At 40.7% G+C, this 25,974-nt stretch overlaps 1 protein-coding gene across 4 annotated transcripts in view; it reads left to right on the top strand.

Annotated features, from left to right (window-relative positions):
• LOC124550906 (speckle targeted PIP5K1A-regulated poly(A) polymerase-like) overlaps positions 1-25,974 on the top strand; it is a 161,333-nt gene that overhangs the window by 31,608 nt on the left and 103,751 nt on the right. For all 4 annotated transcript variants that reach the window (XM_047125691.1, XM_047125689.1, XM_047125692.1 and 1 more), the window contains 2 exons: positions 17,199-17,421; positions 24,567-24,793. In XM_047125691.1, the coding sequence (XP_046981647.1) occupies positions 17,199-17,421; positions 24,567-24,793 (450 nt within the window). The remainder of the gene's footprint in view (positions 1-17,198; positions 17,422-24,566; positions 24,794-25,974) is intronic.

The raw sequence follows: 25,974 nt of genomic DNA, 5'->3' as shown, positions 1-25,974 counted from the left end.
TGTATGGAGTGTAGCCATGTATGGAAGTGAAACATGGACGATAAATAGTTTAGACAAGAAGAGAATAGAAGCTTTCAAAATGTGGTGCTACAGAAGAATGCTGAAGATTAGATGGGTAGATCACATAACTAATGAGGAGGTATTGAATAGAATTGGGGAGAACAGGAGTTTGTGGCACAAATTGACTAGAAGAAGGGATCGGTTGGGAGGACATGTTCTGAGGCATCAAGGGATCACCAATTTGGTACTGAAGGGCAGCATGGAGGGTAAAAATCGTAGAGGGAGACCAAGAGATGAATACACTAAGCAGATTCTTAAGGATGTAGGTTGCAGTAGGTACTGGGAGATGAAGAGGCTTGCACAGGATATAGTAGCATGGAGAGCTGCATCAGACCATTCACAGGACTGAAGACCACAACAACAACAACAACAACAATTTATGGATGAAATCACTGGGGAACGTGTAATTCACAGACCTGTGTCAACAGGTAGGTTTTGTACGTACCCCCTGGTACAGGCCAGGCGCAGGGAGGGGCAATTACCTGAGCTGTTATCTTTCCAAATTGCCAATTGGTCCCTCTATCAGGTGTTTAGGAGGTGTGACCTGATGTGTGAACGATCACCAAAGGTGGGTGCGCCACTCTGAGAAGGCCCCCATTTGAATGGAGTGCACCATCAGAGAGGCTGGCAATCTTGGGGGATTCTCTCACAATGAGCCACTCATCTTCTTCAGTCAACATCTACTAAGCGGAAACGAAATGAGGCTAACGATTCGAAGACCCTCCCAGTTGCACCTCACTTCTTTGTGGTTTCACGTACTGGAGACGGTCAGTCCTTTGCGATGGTAAATCCATTTGTTTTTGAGAAAGGTGTTGATGCAATTGCTGGCCCTGTGAAGTCCTGCTCTCATTTACACAATGGCACTTCGCTTTTGGAGACGATTTCTGATTCTTGAGCCCAACAACTGCTCGCAGCTTCGCTCCTCCACGGCTGTCGCATTTGTGTCGAGGCCCGTAGCACACTGAATTCTTCGCACGGTGGTATTTACACTAGGCTGCTCGATGGTCTGATCTACGCAGAAATCCAGGCGTACCTCTCTGATCAGGGTGTCATTACAGTGAATCAGGTGATGAAAAAGGTAGATGCACCCTTAATGCCCATTTGTTTTGACATTTGATAGAGTAGTACTTCCCTCCAGGATCAGAGCAGGCTATGTAGTTATCAAAGTCAGGCCCGACACACTGCTACTGGTGTAACAGTTGCAACCACACTCGCACGTCCTGTCGATGCCCGGCCAAATGTGTAACCTGTGGTAAGGATGCTCACGAGGGTGATTGTCCACTTCCTTCTCCCTGCTGCACCTGTTGCAATGACGATCGTGCAGCCTCGTAACAAGATTGTCCCGTGTATCTCAATGAGTGGGCTGTCTAGGAGATCCGGGTTGAGGAAAAGGTGCTGTACTCTGTTGCTCGCAAGTTGCTGACTAGTCGGAAACCCTGCCGTTTACCATCCAGCACTTACAGTAATGTTTTCGGTACATCTCGCTCCACGAAGGACATGGCCATGCCGACGTGCGTCCTCAAATTGCCAAGTGTCGATGTAACATCCCCGTCTCCTCTTGCAGCTGTGCAACAAACCACTAAACTTTCCTCACGGGGCCGAGTCACCTGCCACACAACCGGCAGCCAGAGAGCACACACGGAATACTCCCGCATAGAATTTTTACATCCCTTCAGCCAACGAACGTCTGAATTGTCATCTGCCACACTCGGAAGCCCCGAGAAATCAAACTGAGGCAAACAATCTTCTCCTTCACCGACTCAGAAATCCTCTTCAGTGGTGTCACCACGTGATGCACTCACCCAGCCGACCTCCGTTTCGCCAGTTTGCACCGCCAATTGTTTTTCTGCACTAGACTCCGCGGACCAACAGAAAGAGAGGCATCAGTCTCTGTAGATCTCGTGGACCGAGATCCTCCATCTGCTGCACCCTGTAGCAGTCGAGGTGACACCCTGTCATTTTTCCCTCCTCCCCTTTCCTCGTCATGACTCAACTCCAATGAAACATTTGTGGCCTTAGATCAAACAGACAAATTACAGTTGCTCTTGGAATCACAGTGTCCACTTTTTCTGCCTCCAGGAAGCAAAATTGCACGCTCATGACCACTTTGGCCTCTAGCAATTCTCTCCAGTCTCCCCTTCCCCCGAGCATGGCATTCCATCTCGTGGGGGAGTCATGCTGCTCATCCGGAATGACATTTATAGTCAAACCGTCTCCCTGACTAACTGGCTTCAAACTGTTGCAGTCAGCATTTTGCTTCCTCACTTCACCTTTTCCCTTTGTACCGTTCACATCCCTCTGTCGTTCGGTGTCACCGGGGTGGACTTCATCCAGCTTATTGGGCGACTCCCTCGGCCCTTTATGCTGCTCGGTGACTTCCATCCGTACCATCCGCTTTGGGGTTCTCCCAGAACCTGTCCGAGAGGAGCCCTCTCGGCTGACCTTCCAATCAATTTAATATCATTTGCCTTAACACAGGAGCACTCATATTCCTTTCAGACTCCATGCATACCTATTCACATTTGGACCTCTCCTTCTGCACTGCCCAGCCTGCCTGTCATCTAGAGTGGTCTGTTCCCTCTGAGACGTACTCGAATAACCATTTCCCTTGTGCTGTCTGTTTGCTGACTTCCACCCCATCTATGTGGACACCTAAAAGGCCACTGAAGGCTTTACTCCTCCCTGGCGACCTTTGATGGACAGCATTTCTCCAGGTGTGGTGACCAGGTAGAAAACTTTACCAGTGTTATCCTTACTGCCGCAGAACGTTCCATTCCTTGCACTTCATCTTTTCTGCACCATGTCCCAACCCGTTTGGTGGACTTGAAGTGTGCTGCGACGCAATTTGCGTGTGGAGTCGTGTTCTCATCATTTTTTAACTGTCATCGTATGATGGCTAACTGCATTCATTATAACCAGATGTGTGCAGTGTCATTGTGTTCTTCGGAATAGCAAAAAAAACTAGCTGGATATCATTTACTAGTTCTTTTAACAGTTCCATTCCCTCTTCCGTTTCTGTCTTATGGGCCAACCTCTGACGGCTCTCTGGAACAAAGGTCCATTCACAAATTTCCAAACTGATAGTAGTAGTGGATGTCATAGTGGACCTTATTGCTACCTCCATCGCCTTGGGCCACTATTTTGCAGCGATTTCGAGCTCCACCCACTATCATCCTGCCTCCCTACATAGGAAACAAGTGGAGCAGGCTCGGGCAATACCGTTCTCCTCTCAGAATCGTGAGTGCTGCAATGCTTAGTATGAGTGAGCTAGATCATGCTCTCACTTCATCCCAATGCTCTGCCCCAGGGCCAGACAGTGGTCACATTCAGTTGTTGCAGAATCTTTCTCTTGCAGGCAAGCACTTTCTCCTTCATATGTACAATCGCATCTGGGCAGAGGGCACATTTCTCAGGTGCTGGTGTGAAGCCACTGTCATACCCATACCTAAGCCTGGTAAGGGCAAACACCTTCCTTCTAGCTACCGCCCCATTTCTCTCACCAGCTGTGTGTCGAATGTGATGGAATGTATGATACGTGCCCAGCTGGTATGGTGGCTAGAGTCCCACAATTTATTAACCCCACTGCACAGTGTGGCCTTAGAGTGCGCCATTCTGCAGTTGGCCATCTTGTCACTTTGTCAACCCGTAACATGGTTTTCTGTGGAAATCCCAGACTGTGGCCGTGTGTTTTTGATTTGGAGAAAGCCTATGACACCTGCTGGAGGACTGGTATTCCCAGTACTCTCTGCACATGGGGCTTCAGAGGATTCACATGTCATTTCCTCCAAGAATTTTTAAAAGACCGAGTTTTCAAGGTAGATGTGGGTTCTGCCTTCTCGGACGACTTTATCCAGAAAAATGGTGTGCCTCAGTGTTCCATCCTTAGCGTGGTCCTCTTTGGTATCACCATTAATCCTATTATGGCCTCTCTCCTGCCTGGCATCTCTGGCTCCCTTTTCATTAATGATTTTGCCTTCTGTTGCAGTTTTGCACGGACTTGTCGCCTCGAGTGGCACTTCAGCATTGTCTTGACCGTCTTTACTCATGGAGCATAAACAATGGCTTTCGCCTTTCCACTGACATAACCATTTGTATGAATTTCTGGTGGCGCGATTGGTTTCTTCCACCGTCTCTACATCTTGAGCATGTTGCTGTTCCATTTGTTGAAACTACAAAATTCCTAAACCTTTTTGGTCCTCCCACACATCTTACCTGGCCGCCCACTATATGTGGTCCCTCAATGTCCTGTGTGTCCTCGGCAGTATTTCCTGGAAAGCGAACTGGACCACCCTCCTCCGTTTGTACCTGTCCCTTGTCTGTTTGGCCACTGGTACCTTTTACACTAGCCCAATTAAGAGCCTGTACGCAGAAGCTGCCAAACTACTGCTGTCATTCTGCCGTGATTTTTGTCAGCAGATACGCATGTCGTTTGTCTGCCGTGCCTGGCCACCGATTATACGTGTCCTTCATAACTCCTTTGATTGCCGGTATGGGGCACGCCCATCTTCTCTATTACCTCCTGGAGTTTGCTTTCAGTTGTTGCTCTAGCAGCTTGACTTTACGCTACCTGCCACCGATGGGTGTGAACCGTTCACGACCTTGGCCTTGTGCGGCAACCCGTGTTCACCTTGAACTTAATTCTCTTCCTAAGGACCACTACTCCAGCCTCGTTTTATCACCATAAGTTGCTTGGGCCTCACACAGAAGGCTCTCAGCCTGACCGTGGTGTCAGGTGTGCCTTCATCATTGGCGCCTATGTTTTTCAGCATCGGCTTCCGGAACACTGAGCAGTATTTACAGTAGCGCTCTTTGCCCTGTATCAGGCTACACAGTACATCTGGCGACACAGGCTTTTTAGTTGTCATCTGTTGTGATTCTCTGTGCCCTTCAGAGCCTGTGTGTGTTGTACAGCGTCCATCCCTTAGTGCAACAGTTCCAGGCCAGCTTTCACTTGTTCACTCTTGATAGAGCCACTTTAATGTTTATGTGGATCACATTGGTTTGAAAGGAAACAAGGTCGCTGGTGCTGCTGCGAACACTGCAGTCCTCATACCTCGCGCTGCTAGATCTTTCGTTCCCTCCAATGATTTGTGTTGCCATCTGTCGGCAAGTGGTGTCGCTTTGGCATCGCCAGGAGGAGATGGTTTTAGATGGGTTGTATATTGAGCACTGTCTTTTTAGCCTTCGCCATTTCAAAATTAATAGTGACCTGATGCTTTTTTTAGATGATGCAGATATTCCTAATGAAGCACTGCCTGAAAAAAGCTGCAGAAATTTTCAGTCACTTATAAAGTAGATTTTAAAGAGGTAGAAAAACTGCCAGTGTGCTTTAAATGTACAGAAATGAAAAATAATACTTCGCGAAACAAAAGCAAAAAATACTATCCTGTGATTACATTATGAGCTATTCACAATTTAACCAGTTAACTCTTGCAAAAACACCTGCTTGTAATCATTTGAGGGGACATAGCATGCAGTGCTCACATAGGCCCAGACAGAGTAAACAGGTGGCAAACTGTGGCACATTGGCAGGATGTTCCGAAAGCAGTCATTTCATGGAGGAGACTGCTCACAAATCTCTTGTCGGTCATATATTAGAAAATTACACAAGTGTGTGAGACGTATACCAAATAAATTGAAAGTGTACAAAGAAATTTGGTGTGAATGGCTTGGTTTTGCTTGATTTACAGGAGAGCGTCATGGAAATGTTTGTGGAAGGACATTCAGATAAGCCTTGATCATGTGTAATTGCGTCCTGAATACTTGCATTAGGCATTTATATCTGTTACATGCATTCTTCAATGTATGGTCCAAGCCCCTATTTTTACCCTTTGGTAGTATAGAATCTCCACTTAATTACATTTCACATACTATAACATCTTTATATTCTCACATGACATTCACGCTATCAGATTCATGCTCATATTTATGTATAAATAATTGTATCTAAAAACAAAGATGATCTCACTTACTAAACGAAAGCGCTGGCAGGTCGATAGACACACAAACAAACACAAACATACACACAAAATTCTAGCTTTCGCAACCAACGGTTGCTTCGTCAGGAAAGAGGGGAGGAGAGGGAAAGATGAAAGGATGTGGGTTTTAAGGGAGAGGGTAAGGAGTCATTCCAATCCCGGGAGCGGAAAGACTTACCTTAGGGGGGAAAAAAAGGACGGGTATACTCGCGTGTGCGCACACACACACACACACACACACACACACACACACACACACACACACACACACCCATATCCATCCACACATCCATCCACACATGTACAGACACAAGCAGACATATTCAAAGACGAAGAGTTTGGGCCCTTACCCTCTCCCTTAAAACCCACATCCTTTCGTCTTTCCCTCTCCTCCCCTCTTTCCTGACGAAGCAACCGTTGGTTGCGAAAGCTTGAATTTCGTGTGTATGTATGTATGTGTTTGTTTGTGTGTGTCTATCGACCTGCCAGTGCTTTTGTTTGGTAAGTCACATCATCTTTGTTTTTAGATATATTTTTCCCACGTGGACTGTTTCCCTCTATTATATTTGTATAAATAATTATATATAAAAACAAAGATGAGGTGACTTACCGAACAAAAGCGCTGGCAGGTCGATAGACACACAAACAAACACAAACATACACACAAAATTCAAGCTTTCGCAACAAACTGTTGCCTCATCAGGAAAGAGGGAAGGAGAGGGGAAGACGAAAGGAAGTGGGTTTTAAGGGAGAGGGTAAGGAGTCATTCCAATCCCGGGAGCGGAAAGACTTACCTTAGGGGGAAAAAAGGACAGGTATACACTCGCACACACGCACATATCCATCCACACATACAGACACAAGCAGACATATTTTAAAGGATTTAAATATGTCTGCTTGTGTCTGTATGTGTGGATGGATATGTGCGTGTGTGCGAGTGTATACCTGTCCTTTTTTCCCCCTAAGGTAAGTCTTTCCGCTCCCGGGATTGGAATGACTCCTTACCCTCTCCCTTAAAACCCACTTCCTTTCGTCTTCCCCTCTCCTTCCCTCTTTCCTGATGAGGCAACAGTTTGTTGCGAAAGGTTGAATTTTGTGTGTATGTTTGTGTTTGTTTGTGTGTCTATCGACCTGCCAGCGCTTTTGTTCGGTAAGTCACCTCATCTTTGTTTTTATATATAATTTTTCCCACGTGGAATGTTTCCTTCCATTATATTGTATAAATAATTACTCGTATTGCAGTGTGGCCCATTTCTTTTCATACCAGCTACCTAAATTATTTTTCTCGTCATTACTGCTATCTGTTCTTGTATCATTCCATGTTAAAAAAAGCACTTAATATGAAAACTTAGCAACTAAGTATATCGTTGTTCCAAAGTGAACCACCATGACATTCACGCTTATAGCATGTATCTTTTTGTACTGTACGCAAATGTTTTTAGTTCATTATTTTTCTGACTAATTCTCAGAATTCAACCCTTTTTTGTGAGAGTGCAGATATTAACAGCATGCCTATCACTTCAACTTATCTTTTCCACCTCTTCCATATTCATACAATTATTGCACATGAAACTAATAGGTGTCTTCCTAGATGAGGCATGTTGTCATTGCCCCCTCTTGTAGCTTTTCCAGCATGAGCATATCCAAGAACCATCATTCCTTCAAGTTATATACAGATTTCCTATACTATAGTGCGTAGTTTATTTTGTATGTGCTCATAATGTAGATTTTTGTGCATATGTTGTAAATAGTGACCTAGTGTGTAAGCAGCATGTTAGTCCCATTTGTTTTTTCTTTAATCGTCCACTGTTGTCCCTGTCTTGCGATGCAAATTTCTACTGTTCTTGCACATTGCTTCGTGTCGCAATATTACATCATTTACTTCTCCCCATCACATTTATCAATTTGTGTTTGGAAGGTGTCTATATTTTAGTAGTGAATTCACATCATGGCAATTAGATTCAGTTTATCACTTATTTCACAACATGCTTTTGTCAGTGAACAAATTCTGAAACAGTTAATGACTTATCTTATTTATATTTACACACACATAAACAACAAGACACATATCCTAAACTTAAGTGAACATCTTTCATAATTTATATATATAGTTTTCACTACATGTAAGCACATCAACTTCACGATTTGGTTTAACCTTTTGTCAAAGCCATTCAACATACAAATTTGTTTAGATCCTTGTGTGGATAAAGGCTCTTGTCGTTTCCACTTTTAGGATAAGCTGGTGTGTATGATCCTGGATGAGGTACTTAGGTAATTATAAATGGGCCATTGTATAAGAGTTGCCATTTGTGGTTAAGTTTTCCATCTTTGATAAACTTTGGGTGCATTTGCAGTAATACCTATTGTCCTATGTGGAATTGTATAGTGCATCCTAATATTTATACCGCAAGACTTTTTTTCTCTGGATAGCCTTTTCTCCTAGATTAATCAAGGCCTGGTGTATTTTTTCTTCAAATCTCATATCTCCCTTAGGTACTTTAGGCAGTGGTTTTTACCACTCGTCCATTTCTCATTTCTGAAACATTAATTCCGTTGGTGTAAAACCTGTTGAAGTGTATGGCAAGTTGTTAATGATTTGCTGAAATTGTTAGAACAACTCAGTCCATTTTGTATGTTTCTGTTAAATTCCTTAAACACCCTTGCTATGCGAGTTGCTTTGGGGTGGGCTGGCCGCTTCAGTCTGGAACCGCGCGACCGCTACGGTCACACGTTCGAATCCTGCCTCGGGCATGGATGTGTGTGATGTCCTTAGGTTAGTTAAGTTTAAGTAGGTCTAAGTTCTGGGGGACTGATGACCTCAGATGTTAAGTCCCATAGTGCTCAGAGCCATTTTTTGCTTTGGGGTGGAAATCGTGATACCAATATGTGTTTTGTTTTTTATTTTTGGTCATGAATTCCTGCCATCAGTTACTTGTGAAGTAAGATGCATTATCAGCCAACAGTAACTGTGGCTTCCCTACTCTCAGGAGATAGTTGTTATAAATCTTCTAATAATAGAATTTGTGGTCACTGATCTCACTGCGTATAACTTAACATACCTGGAAAGACCATCATATAAGGCAATTAACATACTTAACACCCCATTTTCCTTTTGGATAAGGATTGGCAGCATCCAAGGATACTAATTGTAGAGGTTTTGTGGGAACTGTTGAATGCAGTTCAATTGATTTTGTCTTGTTGGGGTGTTTGGTCTTCTGAAAAGTCACACATGTTCGGATTACTTGGAAAATTTGGTGCCACATGTCGGGAAAGTGGCAGTACCGGTTTACCTTGTTGTTGCATTTAGAAGCACCCTAATGACCCCATACATTGTGAGTGTCAAGAATGAAATGATCTACAAACTTTTCAGGTAAACATTCTCATCACCGTTCTTGGTTAGGTGTATGTCGGTGAAACAGTACTCTTTTATGAACAGTATAAAAAAAAATTGTCATCATCATCTCCTTCACACAGTTAGAATCTTACTCTTTTCCAGCATGGATCTTCTTAAAACTGCTCCAGGCTGTTGCACATTTTTACATAATAGTGTTGGTATGTTTTGTCTTGCATAAGTGGGATGCGAATTTCAGAAGTCTGTTCGACGAGTTGTAAAAATTCATTTAACCCTTTGGGTAGCCTAGACAAGGTGTTAGCAATTTTGTTTTGTTTACCTTTGATGTACACTACCTCGGAACTGAATTCCCACAAGTAAAGACACCATCTGGCTATTCGTCTGTGCAGCAGTTTACACATCAACAGAAAAGAAAGTACTTGGTGGTCACAGTAGACTTTGGTGTGTTTTACCCACAAATAATACTCTAATTTCTTAAAATCCTGCACTGTAGAGCGAGCTTTGAGCTCCGTTACTCAGTGTAATCACTCACATCCAGTAAGAGTTCTGCTTGCAAAACTAATTATCTTGGGTGTTTGTTGTCCATCTGTCTCGGTGATCTGAAATAAGCTTGCCCCAGACTCTGTGGATGCGTCAGTTCTTAAACAAAACTCTTGTGACATGTCTGGATTATGCAATATATTTGCATTGAGTAGAGCTTCTTTTATGTTGACATTTGACATCGATTGGTCCATATCCATATCCATATCCATCCTCTGTAAACAGTTAAACAGGGCATAGCTGTTCAGCAGCTGGCCAGGAATAAAATTTCTAAAGAAAGACACTAAGCCCAGATAAGCTTTGAGTTATCTGCCCCCCACTGCTTCAAAAAAAAAGTCTGATTGCATCCAGTTTCCCTGAATCTGGCAAAATGCCTTGGATTTTTTTTACCCTTTCCTTCCTAAATTCAGACTACTTTAAATTTTCTGTAACACCACATTCTGAGAATCGGTGTAGTACTTGTTCCAAAAGTTGCAACAGCTCTTCCCAGGTAGGTGTTGCAGTCAGCAAGTCACCCACGCAAACGATGATCTAAAACCACCTAAAGCAGAAATGCAGACACCTGCGCTCACATTTAAGCTGAAAGGCAAGACACAAAATTCATAGCTTCTGCCCCCACATATAAAGGCTGTATTTCCTACTAGCTTCATGGAAAGCCATCTGCCAATATGACGACTTTAAATAGATTATGGTAAGGTTTTTTACTTTATGGAACTTTAGCAACTGTTCTTATTAGTTGTCAGGATGTGCCCTAACAGGAACAATGACTCTTTTATTGTATTCTGTGCACTGAGTACGAGCCTGATGCTGCTGTCGGATTTTGCGATAGCTAGAATAGGACTAAGATAGGGCGAATATAAGCATTGTATGACACCCCAATCTATCATCCTCTGTTTCCTTCCTCATTGTCTCCTCCTTGGACCAGAGTGTGGGCTATGATGAAAACCAAAATGTTTCATGTGGTTAAACATCTATTTTATATGTGTAACCTTTTATTAGTCGTGGGCACTTTTCAAATACATACACATACTGTAGTATTAGTTCCTTTAGCACATCTTTCTGGTCTTATGACAAACGAACTGATTCCCTTGCTTTTGCTTGTACTAGTGCTAGATCTATACTTCCTTTACGTTATTGCTCGTCTTTTTGTGTATTGCAAAACAATACAGCTGAATAATACAATTATACTCTAAAGTCCATATTTGTCAGAGAGGGTGGGTGAGGGACTACTGTTCTACTATTACTGTTAGATACGAGGAAGGCGCTACCAAGCACAGCCATGCAAGCTATAAATTAGAATTTTCCTACCTTCTCATTGGGTTTAATTATTTCTTTTTCTTGTAGTTTCCATACAAATCTTTTTCTCTGTCCATGTGTATCATTCTTTTGTGATGTTTATTAACTTTCTCTTAACAGTATCCAATTCATGCAACAAAGAAAACAAAAGATAATTAATACAACAGAAAATTTTTACATGTTTTTTTTTTTTTTTTTTAATTACTTTAGTTACATGTACATGGCACCATCATTTTTACAACCACCAATTATAGTAGCTACTAAGGCACTGGTGACATAAGGGAGGCATAAATAATGTAGATTATTTCGAGGTGTGCGACTGATGATGAATACTTATATCAGTAACAATTTATGCGGCTAAGTTCACGCCTCCACAGTCTCTCACTACAGTTACCAGTGAAACAGTCTAATTGATTAGTATATTAATTCTCCGTTTAACAGAATGATATTTCTCGTCTTTTTTGAAGAGAAGGCAACATCATCCATTGCCGTGACAAAGAATGCAGTAAAATACAATTACAATTGAGGTTGCTGTTGTTCTAGTCGACTGCAGGTTGTTGTACTTCCAGGTATAGTTTCCAGAAGGAATATTTTAGAAATGAAAGAAACTGATTCCCTTTCCAGAAGATGCATTGTAAAAAAAAAAAAAAAAAACAATTTTTACACAGGTACACATAGCTTACTCTTGCAATAGATCCATCTGGAATCATACGGGAAAAGACAGATAGTTGAGGAGTGAAAAGATTTGATATTGGCTTAAGCAAACATTAGAAGATAAAGAGATATTCATTTTTCCTTTTGCTCTTTTTGGCATGGGTATGTTTATGTAGCATCTTTGCAACATAGAGTTTGGATACTTAGTAAATGATGGGTAAACCAAAATAAGATCAATTACATAGTCATTCTTTTTTTCAAGGCAGTGAAATAGTATATAAAATGATTAAATTGGTGTGACAAGGAATAAAAAATTAAAAAAGTATCTTTAAACCTAATAATTCAATAAAAATAGTGCTTGAAATCATTTCAATAAAGATTTAAAAATAAAGTACCTAATGAGATTCAAAACCACAGCTTCTGCACATCAGGAACATACCTTAACCACTATACCACAGTGTCACTCTGTAGACTTATCATTTTTTTGAGGCTTTAGAGGACCGCAGGAAAAGGAATATATTTTTTTTGTCAGTTACTTACAAACAAAAGCCCACAAGGGCAATTGGCTGCAGGGTGTGATACCTGGGACCCTATAATTGGTTTCAGAAATTCAATCCCACACCTGGGAACCTTCCCTTGTTAGTTGCCAAAACTCTTCTACTGCTTTGCATCTCATTTTGTTGTCTGATGTTCTTAGCATCACCTCACCTAATTGAACTACACGTCATTACTCTTGTTTTACTTTAATTGCTGTCCATCTTGTAACCTCTTTCCAAAGTATTATCCATTCCATTCGACTGCTATTCAAAATGCTTGCTGTCTGTGACAGAATTACAATCTCATAACATTATTCCTTCTTGGTGTATTTTGTTTCCCACATTTCTCCTTAATTTTCTTCACTACATGCTCAGTGTACGGATTGAATAATGTGGAGGATAGGCTACAAAATTGTCTGTCCTTTCTCAGCTGCCGCCACCCTGAAATGAAATGTCCATTGATTTTTACAGCTACAGTTTGGTTTCTCTGGAAGTTGTAGAAAGCTGTTTGCTCTCTGTATTTTAAAATAAGCTGCCTGACCAAAAAAAAAGTGAGGCACCCGGAAGATGTGGTCGGATGTCAATGTAACTTTTGTATATATAAACATCAGAAGTGAGTGTGTAAAGTATTGGCATTGCAGTTCTTGTGACAGAACAGCAACCAGTCAGTGTTACCAGGAAAGGAAGGATGTATAAGGGGTGAGAGAGACGAGCAAACACTGTGAAGGACCAGAGTTGCTGCATACTCGTGTGAGACAGCGTTATCAGTGCCTGAAGAGTTTGAAAGTGGCATCATTGTGGTTCTCCATTTGGTTGCCAGGTAGAATCGTGCAATATCTAGATTTGAGGTGCAGTCGAATGTGACGGTGGCCCGACGTCGGACTGTGTGGGAACGTGAGGGCAAGTGTACTGATTGTCAAGGTTCAGTCGATCACATCTGATGACCATAGGGGAGGATCACCGTATTGTGCACCAAACACATTGTAACCCTTTCACATGTGTGCCTACCGTCTTGAGAAAAAGTAATGGAGCCCCTGCAACATTGGTCGGAAACTAGCAGCAGTCTAACTAGGAACTGAACATGCCATGTGTAAGCAGTCATTAACACCACAAAAAATACAGAAGCATTTGGAGTGCTGCCATGACATTGAAGCATAGGCTGCTGATGAATAGCACTGTATTGAGTTCAGTGATGAATCGCAGTTCTGCACTACCCTGTATGATCATTGTTGGCAAATCCAGCTGTGACCTGGAGAGAGGTCACAGCAGTGTTGCACCTGGCATTGCAGTGTAGGGAGCCATCGGGTATGACACAAGTTCACAGCTGGTAGGGCGCAGTAAAACTCTGACAGAACAACAGTACAGAGTGAAGATCCTACATCCTCACGTGTTACCTTTCCCATGACAGTATCGTGTTGCTATTTTTCAGTATGACAGTGCTGTTCCACACGTGGCACATGTCTTATGAACTGTTTACATGACACTGAGGAACTTCTGTGGCCATCTAGAACCCCAGATCTGTCCCTGATAGAATGTGTGTGGGACGAGCTCGTACGTCAACTCATTCCCGGTAATAGCAAGTTCGTCAATCCTCTGTTGACTATTGGGAACAAGGAAGCTGAGGTGTAGATCGTCCGGGTAATTTCGGACATGGTCTCAGTTGGCATAAAAAACGCCAATGCAGACATTAGCTGCAAACAAATACTTTTATTCAAAAAATTACATTACCTTTCCTCTTACAAAATGTCATATAAACTCTATTTCTTGCAGTAAATGTGACATATTTGACTTCACTGTGAACATTATCATTTTTCTCACGTTCATCACCAGCAATTTGTAGTCCAATATAAAATGGGTTAGTACCTTGAAACAGGCAATTTTTAACTTTACATTCCTTTTCTAGATCTGTCCAGGATTTCACTTTTGTTATATCAGCACTCTGTTCCGGCTTAGAATACGTTATAAACTTAAACCTATTCCTTCTAGTATATTTACGCCAAGGTACACCAGATGCCCTCTGTGGGTTCAAATCAAAAGCACCTATCTTATTGCTGCAGGCTATACGAACTTTCTCCAGTGCACCCTGATCTTAAAATATCTTCTTGTTAGCTTTATCATCAAGAGTTAGTCTCTCAATCCTAACATTGACCCTATACACATATGTTACAGTGTCATATTTGTCACAAAAAAACTTACTCATCGGTAATATCATAATGTTACAACGTAGAAAAGTTCTTCGCTTTCTCATCATGCTTCTCAAGAGCGGCCATTTTACCATACTCAAAATGTACACCATCTGTTTGAATGAACTCAGTACGCCACCTACACATTCGACCAAATATGGGCCTAGTTAGATTCGTCCGTCGGCGTATCCAACGCCGAGGGCGTGCAGCATGAAACTTCAAGTACATCCTCATCCGATGATACTGACAACCTCTTGCCCGGCCTCCACGTCCGATGCGTCTGCAGCATCCACCTCACCCTTAAATGAACGACAATGGACAATATGACAATCTGCATGTACAACTTAAGAGTCTGGAAATAATTGCTTTGTCTCCAATACTAAATTCATTCAATACAAATATCACCAAGCCGCGGTGTGTAATAACCGTACCAGGCTTATTCTTAACATTGTCACTGGTCGGCCTTCAACAATACGCTTCAGAACAGATGCATATTGACGCCACCTGGACCACTCACTCTTCAAAAACAATTACCTTGTGAATACGACTATCATAACCACCAAATCCGAATTCGGAACAAAATGGCAAATATATGTGCTGCTTTTTTGATAACACCTTCTCCACTAAAGTTGACTTGCCAATATTTGTATCGCGAAATAAATATAATTGTTTCTTGCGAACCTCCGTGGACCGAAAGGCCTTGTTATACCAGCGTACGACGTGGCCCGCCCAGCCATTGTAACTTAAATGACACTCGCTCAAAGAATGCACAATGGCCCAATTAGCCTGAAAGGAATAAAAGTACTTCTAAATGAAATGTATATGACTCCAATTATTAACTAAAACTGGATCTGTATAATCAAACCTACTAGTTCGCTCAGCCCATCTGCGTAAACGAACATTAAATGACAAAGCTGAATCATTGCAATTGGATAAAGGTTGCGAGTGATGTTTAGTGATGTGTATTAAAGCAGATTTCTGGCTTCTACAATTTTGAACATCAAACACACCATTAATACTACCGAACACGAATTCCAAACCAGAATGAACTTCTTCTAAAAACATCTTAACTTTCAACTTCACATAACAATGCAAATGCGTCAAATTACCTCGAGCAAAAGGTTCCTCAGACACACGATACTCCAAAACAGACCAAACAGAGAGAATAGTATTAACAAAGTGTTGTTTGCCACCAACAGAAGAAGTATCGACTGTAATAAGAAACAAATCGCTGCTCTTTTTATACCCATGACGACACTTAGGCGTTGCATCACCATCTGGAACATGTCCAAGCCAGTCAGGCTCGTCCTGGCCTGCTGGCGTCATTGGGGTTATGCAATACCTAAATTGTGGAATCGTGCCACTAGTAACACTAGGTGGCGGCGATTAACTTTCTAATGGGGCTCTCACAGGGTTCTCACTCGAAGCGGATGCCCCTTCAGCTCCAAATATGTACGCTGGCACGCGCGACAGCGGCACTTCCCATACATCGTCAAATTGAGATTGTGAAGAGTCTTCACCTGTCCGGTACTCCGATGAAGATTAGTGCATTTACACTGTCACAGTTTTCTAAAAATTACTGTTTTGTAATCACTGAAATAATGTCATGTTTATGGCCTTATTTGTCAGGACAAGGTTTGCACGAAAGAAAATCCACCAGAAAAGTCCGAAATTCGGATGGTGTTTTTTTTTATGCAAATTTCGATGAAGAAAATGTGATTGTTGTTTTGAGAGTTCTGCCATCACATGTTTTAATACATTCTGATTGAATGTTGATATTTTATGAAAAAGAGTACAATTGAAAACAATAGTTCAGTGTGTTATCTGTGGTGATTGTATCTTTGGTGTGCTGCAAGGATTGAAGTTGTGTCAGTTCATGGTACATATGCAGTGTTTGCCAGCAAATCTCACGAGAATTCTACAGTAAATACTTTCTATTAAACTGGCTGTGAGAAAGAACATGCAAGTGTGTGCTGTGAAAATGCATGGTTTTGTTTTGCTTTTTGCAGACTTTTTAGCAGAAAACAGGAAAGTTGTCTTTATGGCTAAGTTAATGTTCCTACGTGTTCGTATATTGAAACCATGCGAAATACTGTCATTGAATTACCGCTTTACCGGTCCAGCAGCTGGAAAGGTATCTCTCATACCCAGTTTCCTAATGATGCCGACAGATTTACCATTTCATTTTGACTTCTATCCCAATCGAGGTTCTGTTTACTATAACAGTACGTAAGGTCAGAGAGAGGGGAGAGGAAGAGGTGGAGAGACACACGAGGAGGTAGTGGGTCTAAAGATGGGGAAGGAGGATATGGACAGAGATATGAGGAAGGAGGAGATGGATAGAGTGAGTGTACAGGGAGCAGGAGGTGATGGACAGAGGTAGGGGGAGGGGAGGGGGGGGAGGAGGAGGAGATCAGAATGTATATCCAATTGCCATGCTTATTTAGCAGTTGCAAATCATTGCTGGGTTCGCTAGTAAAATATAATAATCAGTCCTTGTATACAGTCATTATTTCTTATCCACAACAGTGTAAATTTTTAATACACCATGTTTCACATTTGCAAAATAAATAACACCACAGCACTGTCGTGCCTTCAGGTGACACGTTCTACGGCGAGTATGTCCCGAACGTGGAGGAGCTGGTGTCCATTGTACAGACCGTGAAACGACAGCTAGCTAAGGCGTGGCCCGAGTTCAACCACGTGACGGCCATTCCCAGGGCACGTGTGCCCATCGTCAAGTTCCTCCACTGTCCCAGCAACACGCGCTGTGACGCAGCCTTCACGAATGGCATCGGTTGCCGCAATGCTCGGCTGTTGAGGTAAGCTACTGCTCGGGAATGTGCATAGACTGCACTCTCCTCTTTTATGAATTTTACTGTAGTTACGTTAGGATTCAGGAGAACTGTACAGGGTGTTCCATTCATCTTGACCACACCAGATAACTTCTTATCCAGAATCACAATAAAAAATGAATCAATGGAACATAGCGTTAACTGCAGGACATTAACTACCTTGATTGCCTGTCCTGTAAACGTGTTCATTCCAAAGATTTGAACAGTAACACTTTTTTAAATAGCACCCACTTTTTATTTGGTTATCCCTTCCATCTCCTCAAGACTTATCCAGAAAGTATCAAAAATTTTATCTACTCTTGTGCAAAGTTGATCTAGAAATATGGCAGCATTTTCAACAGTGAAATTAACACAGCTGCTGAATAATTGCACATCTGCCAATTCATTGTGAACTAACTTCACTCAAAATTATGATCACATTTATCCACTTTTTCTGGAACTCCATTCTTTTTGGTAAAATAGTCTGTCTTCTGCTAATCAACAAAACTAATAAAATTTTGAGAATATTATGTAATTGTACCCACCAAGTGGTGGCAGGAGAACAATGTACAGAAGTGTTACCTATGCAAGCTTTTGGATCCGGAAGGGTTGAAGGGAAAAAAGAGGTGTGAATGAAAAGGACTGGTGAGGTTTAAGAAAAGGGGTAGAGTTCAGAAAAGTTTCCTAGAACAGCAGGTCAGGGAGCCTTACCAGAAGGGATGAGAATGGAAATCAGAATGTTGGGGACTGCAGCGGATGAGTGGGGGACTGCACCGGACAGGATTTGAAAACCTATTCAAATCTCGTCGAGTGCAGTCCCCAACATCCTATCCAGTAAGCCTCCCCTGACCTGGAGTTCTGGGTGACTTTTCCGAACCCTGCCTCCTTTTCCTAAATCTCACCAGTCCTTATCCTTCACCCCTCTTCCCTCACTGCAGCCCCCAGCAACATAGTTACTTTGGCAAATGTACTGACTTAAGCACAGCTTTCTCATATGTTTACAACTACTTCTACTATTTACAGTACACCCAAATATTTAATTAAAAAGGTATGTTTTCATCATTACTTGCTACTAAAAAAACAGAAAAAAATGTTCTTTGCACAGATTACATACAAAGTTGAATAGTTTTACATGGCACTCAGAGGTGACTCTCAGTTGCTAATTGGATGGCACGTTGATGCATATTCTAATATGGTTCAAATCAAATTTCACAAAAAAATTAAAAAAGAACAATAATCTATTTCCCAGTAATCAGAATTTACAACCCGTATGAAGTGCTGCAACATGTCGTGTTAATGATGACTTGGAGTTGTGGGGAATCAGCTTCTCCACAAGAATAAACCTCAGTACCTGCACATTATAGTTATTGCCAGTATGATTATAATCTGCTGTGGTATTAAGCTATTTCAGTTTCCTCGTATTGTATGGCAGTGCTCTGTGTTTCATTGTAAAATTTTATAGAAAATGTGTGGCCGAATTTCAAAGCACTTTAGAAGCCTTGTGTGTAAACCAGACTAATTTGGTAATCTGTCTGTAGTTTGTAGAAATCTTACTGGCCCAGTCCTAACAATCGTCTAAAACAAAAATGTTTTGACACAGAGTAACTTGTTTGTAGAATTGTAAATGTTGTTGTGGAACCTACACATTTCAGAGACGGGTTGGCCAGAGTGGTGGGGACTCTGTGGCAGTTGTGCACTGCACAGACTTGTTACACACACTGCAGAATTATATGACGACTGCTTGTCGCTCCAAAAACTTGGCAACACACACTAATGTGCGGAGAAACGGTATATATTCTCTTTTACAACAATAAATGTAGTTTTTATTTTCTCTTCAGTGTGCAGATCTCTCAGTTATAACAAAATTTTTGAGTGAGCTAACTTTCAAATGTTAGTCTAGTGGTGGAGCAGAAGTGTGGCAAAAATACTTTCGTATAATTACAATTGCAACTGACTCGGCGTTTTCATTGCGGGAACAAAAAGTAGGCAGGAGGTAGTTGAGGCTTTCACAGGCATCAGGACAGCATTATCACATCGTTTTAGACTTGACAGTTGCAGACTAATGAGCAGATTTGAATGGATGCGATGTTGAGGCACAACCACTAATTGGCAGGAGTCTCTTTGACCATTTTGGGTCTTGTAAGCACTTCCACCAGTAGCCTGGATGGTGCTTGACTAAGCAGTTTCCGTGGTGCTGTGTCTGTGGCAGTGTCTTTTATGATGCATTTGACACTTTCTTCTAATCATTTATCACTTCAAATATGGCCCTCTTCCAGCAAAATATTTGGCTTGGATGAACTGAGTCATTTGATACTGCTCCACCGTCCCACAACCAAATTGATATCTTCAAACCTTACCTAGACCTTGCACTACACTACAGATCAGTCTGTCACAACTGCTAATCTTTTCGTACTCGCACACCTTTCACCAAATCTAGACCATGAGCTTTACTACAGATCAGTCAGTCACCATGATCTACATTCCAAAAATAAAGTAGCCAGAAGAAACATTATCGATGTTCTGTTCTCTTCCTGTTTGCACGTGTATGATGTGGACACCATAACATTATTAGGTGAAAAAGAGAGACAGCTTACACCATGATTGTCAACCCTCTTCTGGAGTATTACTGTGAGGTGTGGGATCTGCATCAGATAGGACTGACATAGGCCGTCGAAAACATTCAAAGAAGGGAAGCTCATTTAGTGTTATCACAAAACAGGAGACAGAGTTCTACAGATATAAGTGAATTGGTGTGTTAGGTTCAGTTGACCCCTTGACTGTGAATTGGCACAATTTCTTCTTCATTCTGTAGCATAATTCAAAAACAATCTTATACCCTTTTTCTTGTCTTAAAATTTAAAGAAAATCTGTTCTGAAAATATTTTTAATTTGTCTAGATCATGTATGTGTATAGAAATTAAAACACAATGATTAGACTAATTCCAGTTGTCAATGCAACCTCCTCAGGTCTGTGAACAAGCATAAAAAAAAGTCACATTAGGCAAAATTTCTTTTTGGCGGAATAATCTTTAAGCTTAGAGTTTTTGAAAGAACACACACATACAAATGTGATAACCTATCACTCGTGGTAAAAATTTTAACATACAACTCATGGAATGAGCATAATATATAAAAATTATATCACAATTAACTACGTGCAACTTTACAGTGTTACACTGAAGGTAAAACATTTTACACATGATGCTCATATGAGACACAACTTGAACAAAAATTGGATGTACCAGGAATGATCGTATTGTGCAATAACTGGCACTGGTATAAAAGCAAAGATCATTGAAATATTTTGGTTGTGACAGCACAATAAAAATGAGACTGGTTCTAAGCCTGTAAAAATAAATGAATCAAGCAAATACATAGTAAACAATGAAACATAATATCTGATGTTAAAAGCAGTGACAGTATTAAAGAGCAAGAACATGCTCTGGGTAAAGAAATAATAGTCAAATGTAAAACATAAAAAGGTCATTGTTAAACCACGTAACATTTTTACAGCAAAATAAACTGTTTCTGTGTCCAATAGACAGTAGGACTAGCTTGACTATTACCCATTCATAGCCATAACATAAATGAATGCTGCATGCACTTGTGTCAGCCAAAACAAAATTCTCTAGTATTTTTGGCAAACTGATATAGAATTTTTTGGCTCGTTATTATGACAATAGACTGCAACATTTCGGCCTCAGGACTGTTCGCTTCTAGTGCCGCTTTCCGCCATCTAGCTGCGCTTTCGCACTTGACTACAAGTCAGGTTGCCTTCTCGTCATGAGGTGGCGCCCCATCTGCATCGGCAGTCTTCTCGCCATAGATTTTAATTTAATGTTGTGATATAATATGTTGACAATATAATGATTTTTAATTCTTTTATTACATTGTGGCAGTGGGCCTCATTGCTGTTTCGTGTTCTACTTGTAACTTTCTTGTAACTAATACGGACTCTGGCCTCTGTTTTCTGTATAGTTGGGATTTCCTTCTCAAGTATTTTTAATTATTACATTGTTGTTTCCACACGTAGTTTTAACTGTTACCTTTTATTTGTTTTATATGTTGATCTATGTAACTGAATACATTTGCTTGTGCTTGCACACCACCTGTCAACTTTTGATTTCACATGCACAAGTGCACGCAGCATTCAGCTATGTTATGGGTATGAATGTCTAATAATGAAGTTAGTTCTTTTAGACACAGAAATATTTTGTTTTGCTGTTGACAAGTTATATTGTGTAATGATGACCTTTTCGTGTCTTAGATTTGACTTTGTTCTATTTTCCATGGTATGTTCTTCTTTTTGAGTATTGTCACAGCTTTTAACTTCAGATTTTATGTTACTGTTTACTATGTATTTGTTTATTCCTACAGGTGTAACGCTGTATAGTTGCTTGTAGTTCAGTCATATTTATATATAAAAAATCGTACTCGTTCCGCACATTATCTGCTGACATTTTTACCATGAATGGGAGATTATTACATCTGTATTTGTGTTTCTCTTCAAACATTTTAAGCTTGAAGATTATTCTGTGAAATAAATTTCTTTTCCCTAAGGTGACTTTTTTGTGCTTGTGAACAGATCTGAGGATGGTTGCATTGTCAACTAATCTAGTCATCATATTTTAATGAATACATATTGCTGCGCGCACACACGCACACACACACACACACACACACACACACACACACACACACACACACACACACACACACACGCTTAAGATTTTTGAAAAAGAACTTTTTAAATTTTAAGAAATTATGTTAGATTACTTTCTCCCACCCTGAAAATGCCAGGCATTACTAAAGTCACTGTTTTCTGTAAGTGTGTCATATCTTTTTCTGCTATTTCTAGACTTAAGTCCTTTTGCCCCAAGAAGAGCAAATTGTGGGTTGCTTTTAAATCGCAGTGCAAAATGTGGTAGTAATATAATTATGGTGTCATTTAAAATGGTTGTTAAAGTAATTTTTTTTTTTTTTTTTGCTATGTACATTTCAAACTGTCTCACAAACCACAAGAGAATTGTAAATAAAAATAGTTCTATATACTCTTTTTTGAGCAGTACAGTTCTTAGTATTCCTGTCTGTTGAGAGCCTCCTGGAACATCTTGTCTCAGAACTTGAAATTTTCAGAGGCTCTTGGACCCAAACATCTGCTAAAATATTGGGAATGTCTCGGTCATGGGTTTTCATGCCACATATGAACTTTCACAATCAGCTGCTCACAGAATGTTGCATGTGCAAATTGTATAACACGGGGTGGGGAAAGGAAACAGAGGGTGGGTAGGCCGCTAAAGTTTCTCCCTCCCTATTCAACTCTTGCCTCCCTCTGATGATGTCCTTTGAATCTTATAACTGCCGTCTGGCTTATATACAAGTTTATTTTCACACAGATCTTGATCAAACAGATTTCTTACACTTTATTACCAGTTTCGGCATACTGCCATCCTCAGATCTGTTACAAAGATAAATATTGTGTAAGCTACAGGTTCAATAAGTAAACACTAAATCTAAAAAGTCGTAGTGATATATAAATGTAAAAGATTATAAAATGTTTATAGCCACTTATGGCAGCCGTACACATGATTAAAATATTCTGATGTAAATCATCGTAAAGTTAAACATGTGAGTACGTGGTACGTGCTGGTAATACTCAGATTGCATCTGGTATTTGTACAAGAGGCTAATGCCAGCAGAGGGCACTTTAGCTAGAGCACATATTATACCAGTGTCGCCAATGTGATGATTAAATTGTGGCATGCACAGTCATTAGTTAAATTTTTTTAAACATTCATACTTAAAATACCATAAAATGTACAAATACTTATATAATACAGCCACTAGCTTGACTAGGTATAACATACAACCTGTATAAGCTAATATAAACAGTGTAATAATAAAATAAAATATCTAAAAAAGTTTCCAACCTGAAAGATCAGTTACCATAAACATAACTGTAAAACAATTAATAAAATAGTAACTATGCGTTAGAAGTAAAAAAATTAGGTATTTTATTTTATTGTTACACTTTTTATATTAGCTTTTACAGGTTGTATGTTTTACCTAGTCAAGCTTGTGGCTGTATTATATTAGTATTTGTACTTTTTATGGTATTTTAAGTATGAATCCAATTTCACATCAGTTAAGTTTTATTGTCAGATGCTCATTTTGCTATGGGTAGCAGTTAAAAAAAATTTTAACTAATGACTGTGCATGCCGCAATTTAATCCTCACATTGGCGACATTGGTTTAATAAGTGCTCTAACTAAAGTGCCCTCTGCTGGTATTAGTCTCTTGTATAAATACCAGACACAATCTGATTATTACCAGCACATACCATGTACTCACATGTTTAACTTGACAATGATTTACATCAGAATATATGAATTGTATGTGTGGCTGCCATACGTGGCTATAAACATTTTATAATTTTTTATATTTATGTTTCACTAAGACTTGTTGGATTCAGTGTTAACTTATTGAACCTGTCACTTACACAATATTTATCTTTGTAACAGATCTGAGGATGGCAGTATGCCGAAACCAGTAATAAAGTGTAAGAAATCTGTGTGATTAAGACGGTCTTGTGAAAATAAAGTGCCAAAAATGATTGCGGACTCATTACAGACTTCATGTCTTCAATTAGTTATATACAAGTTGTAAATAACCTTTCACTCCCTGCTTTTCATCCTTTATAACTTCATAACTTCAGAATTTTTTTTTAGTCATTCCAGTTAACATTAGCTACAAATGTGGTTTTGCCTTTTGTCAGTCTGTATTCTAAGATACTTAAGTCATAGTTAGTATTGCCTCACATGTGCCAACATTTCTCTGGAAAGTAAACTGATCTTCCCCAACTTGCATTATACCGCTTGTTCCAGTCTTCTGTAGATAATTTGTATTAATATTATTAGTGTTGTTTATATGAAACTAAAATTAAGTATATGGTATGTGGTCAAGAGACGATGCTTTGCCTGCAAATTTCCTTTTCTCCGAGGACTTCCTGTTAGTGAGCTATGGTAGTGAGGACTTTACTTTTTGATTCACTTTTTCAACTTTTGTCTGTAGCGATGGCTGTGTCTTCTGACATAGTCTAGCTTTCATAGTCTAGCTTTCATTTCTGTTCCCAGATTTGTGTTGTCTCTGGACAGCCGCGTCCGGCCCCTCCTGTTGTTCCTCAAGCGCTGGGTTTACAGCATAGACTTGACGCCGGTAGCCAGGAACTCGCCGAGACCGGAGCTGACGTCCCATGCTCTTGCTATGGTCACCTTCACCTTCCTACAGACGGTGAAGCCTCCCATCCTGCCTCCCATAAAGGGTATAAAGGAAGCTGCGGACTACAGCATCAAGGTTGCAGGTTAGTGATGTACGCACTTCCCCTATTCTTGCAGTAGTGTTTGTGTGAGGTCAGTTCAATAAAACAGTAAGGTTCCTGGTCACGGACTCAATTAAAATACATATCAGCAACTAGAGTGGCTTTTATTCAAAGAGTGTCACGGTCCAGCTGGGGGATCTATTGATCTGATGGAATTATTCTGTACAGCTGTGTTAGCTGCAGTGCCAGATGTAGTAGTGGAGGGCACATCTCCCTAGTAAGCAGGAGACCCATGTTAAAGTCCCAACCTTGGCACAAATTTTAATTCAGTACTTCAGCTTCTATCCTTATCAATGATACAGCTGGGGGAGGTGTGATATATTACACTGTTTAGTTGAAGTGGTGAGTTGAAGTTAAGCAAGTAAGCAAGACAGGATGTTGCCGGGCTGTGGATGCATCCATCTTCACAACTAACAAAATACACATATGTGTGGCTATGTTGTGCCAACACTGCAACTTAGAAAGACTCAGGTGAGGGGTTTCATCACACACTGTAGCGGGTGAAGGAAAACAAAACAAAAAAAAAAGAAGCAGTGGGGGCTGGGGAGGGGCGGCAGGGACTGACACTGATGTTGAATTCAGAGAGGGAGAGGTGGCAGATGCACAGCATAAGAATGATGTGGAGGAGTGGACTGAGAAGAGGGGCTAAGGGGTTGGACATACATAGGGAAACACTGCACGAAAAGCATGCTTGAACAGAAATACAGATGCTAGCCGAGCATAAAGGTGGCACCTGTATTTGACCATGAACGGCACCTGTTCAACACCGTCAATACATTGAAAGTGTCAGTCGTGATCAGAACAGAATTTTGTGTAGTTTTGAGTGCATTACATTGGAGCTAAGTGAATTCAAACGTGGGCAAACTCTTGTTTGGTGTAGTGTAGGCTCCATAACTAACATAGCTGATGTGTTTGGTGTTGCGAGCAGCACCGTATTGAAGATTTATAGTGCGTACAGGGAAAGTGGAAAAGTCATACAGTAAGTCACAACGTGAATGAAAGTGTGTGATGAGAGATTGAGATGAAAAATAAGAGGACAGTGCCTGCAAAAGTCACTTCAGAACTGAATGTTGCACTCGTGAACCTGTCGGCACCGAAACACTAGAAAGGGAGCTCCATAAGCTGCAATTTGCAGAGTTCCAAAACCACTGATTTAGTGATGC

The sequence above is a fragment of the Schistocerca americana genome, chromosome 9 (genome assembly GCF_021461395.2).
Source record: "Schistocerca americana isolate TAMUIC-IGC-003095 chromosome 9, iqSchAmer2.1, whole genome shotgun sequence".
Classification (NCBI taxonomy): Eukaryota; Metazoa; Arthropoda; class Insecta; order Orthoptera; family Acrididae; genus Schistocerca; species Schistocerca americana.
This window is presented reverse-complemented; position numbering and strand designations above follow the sequence as displayed.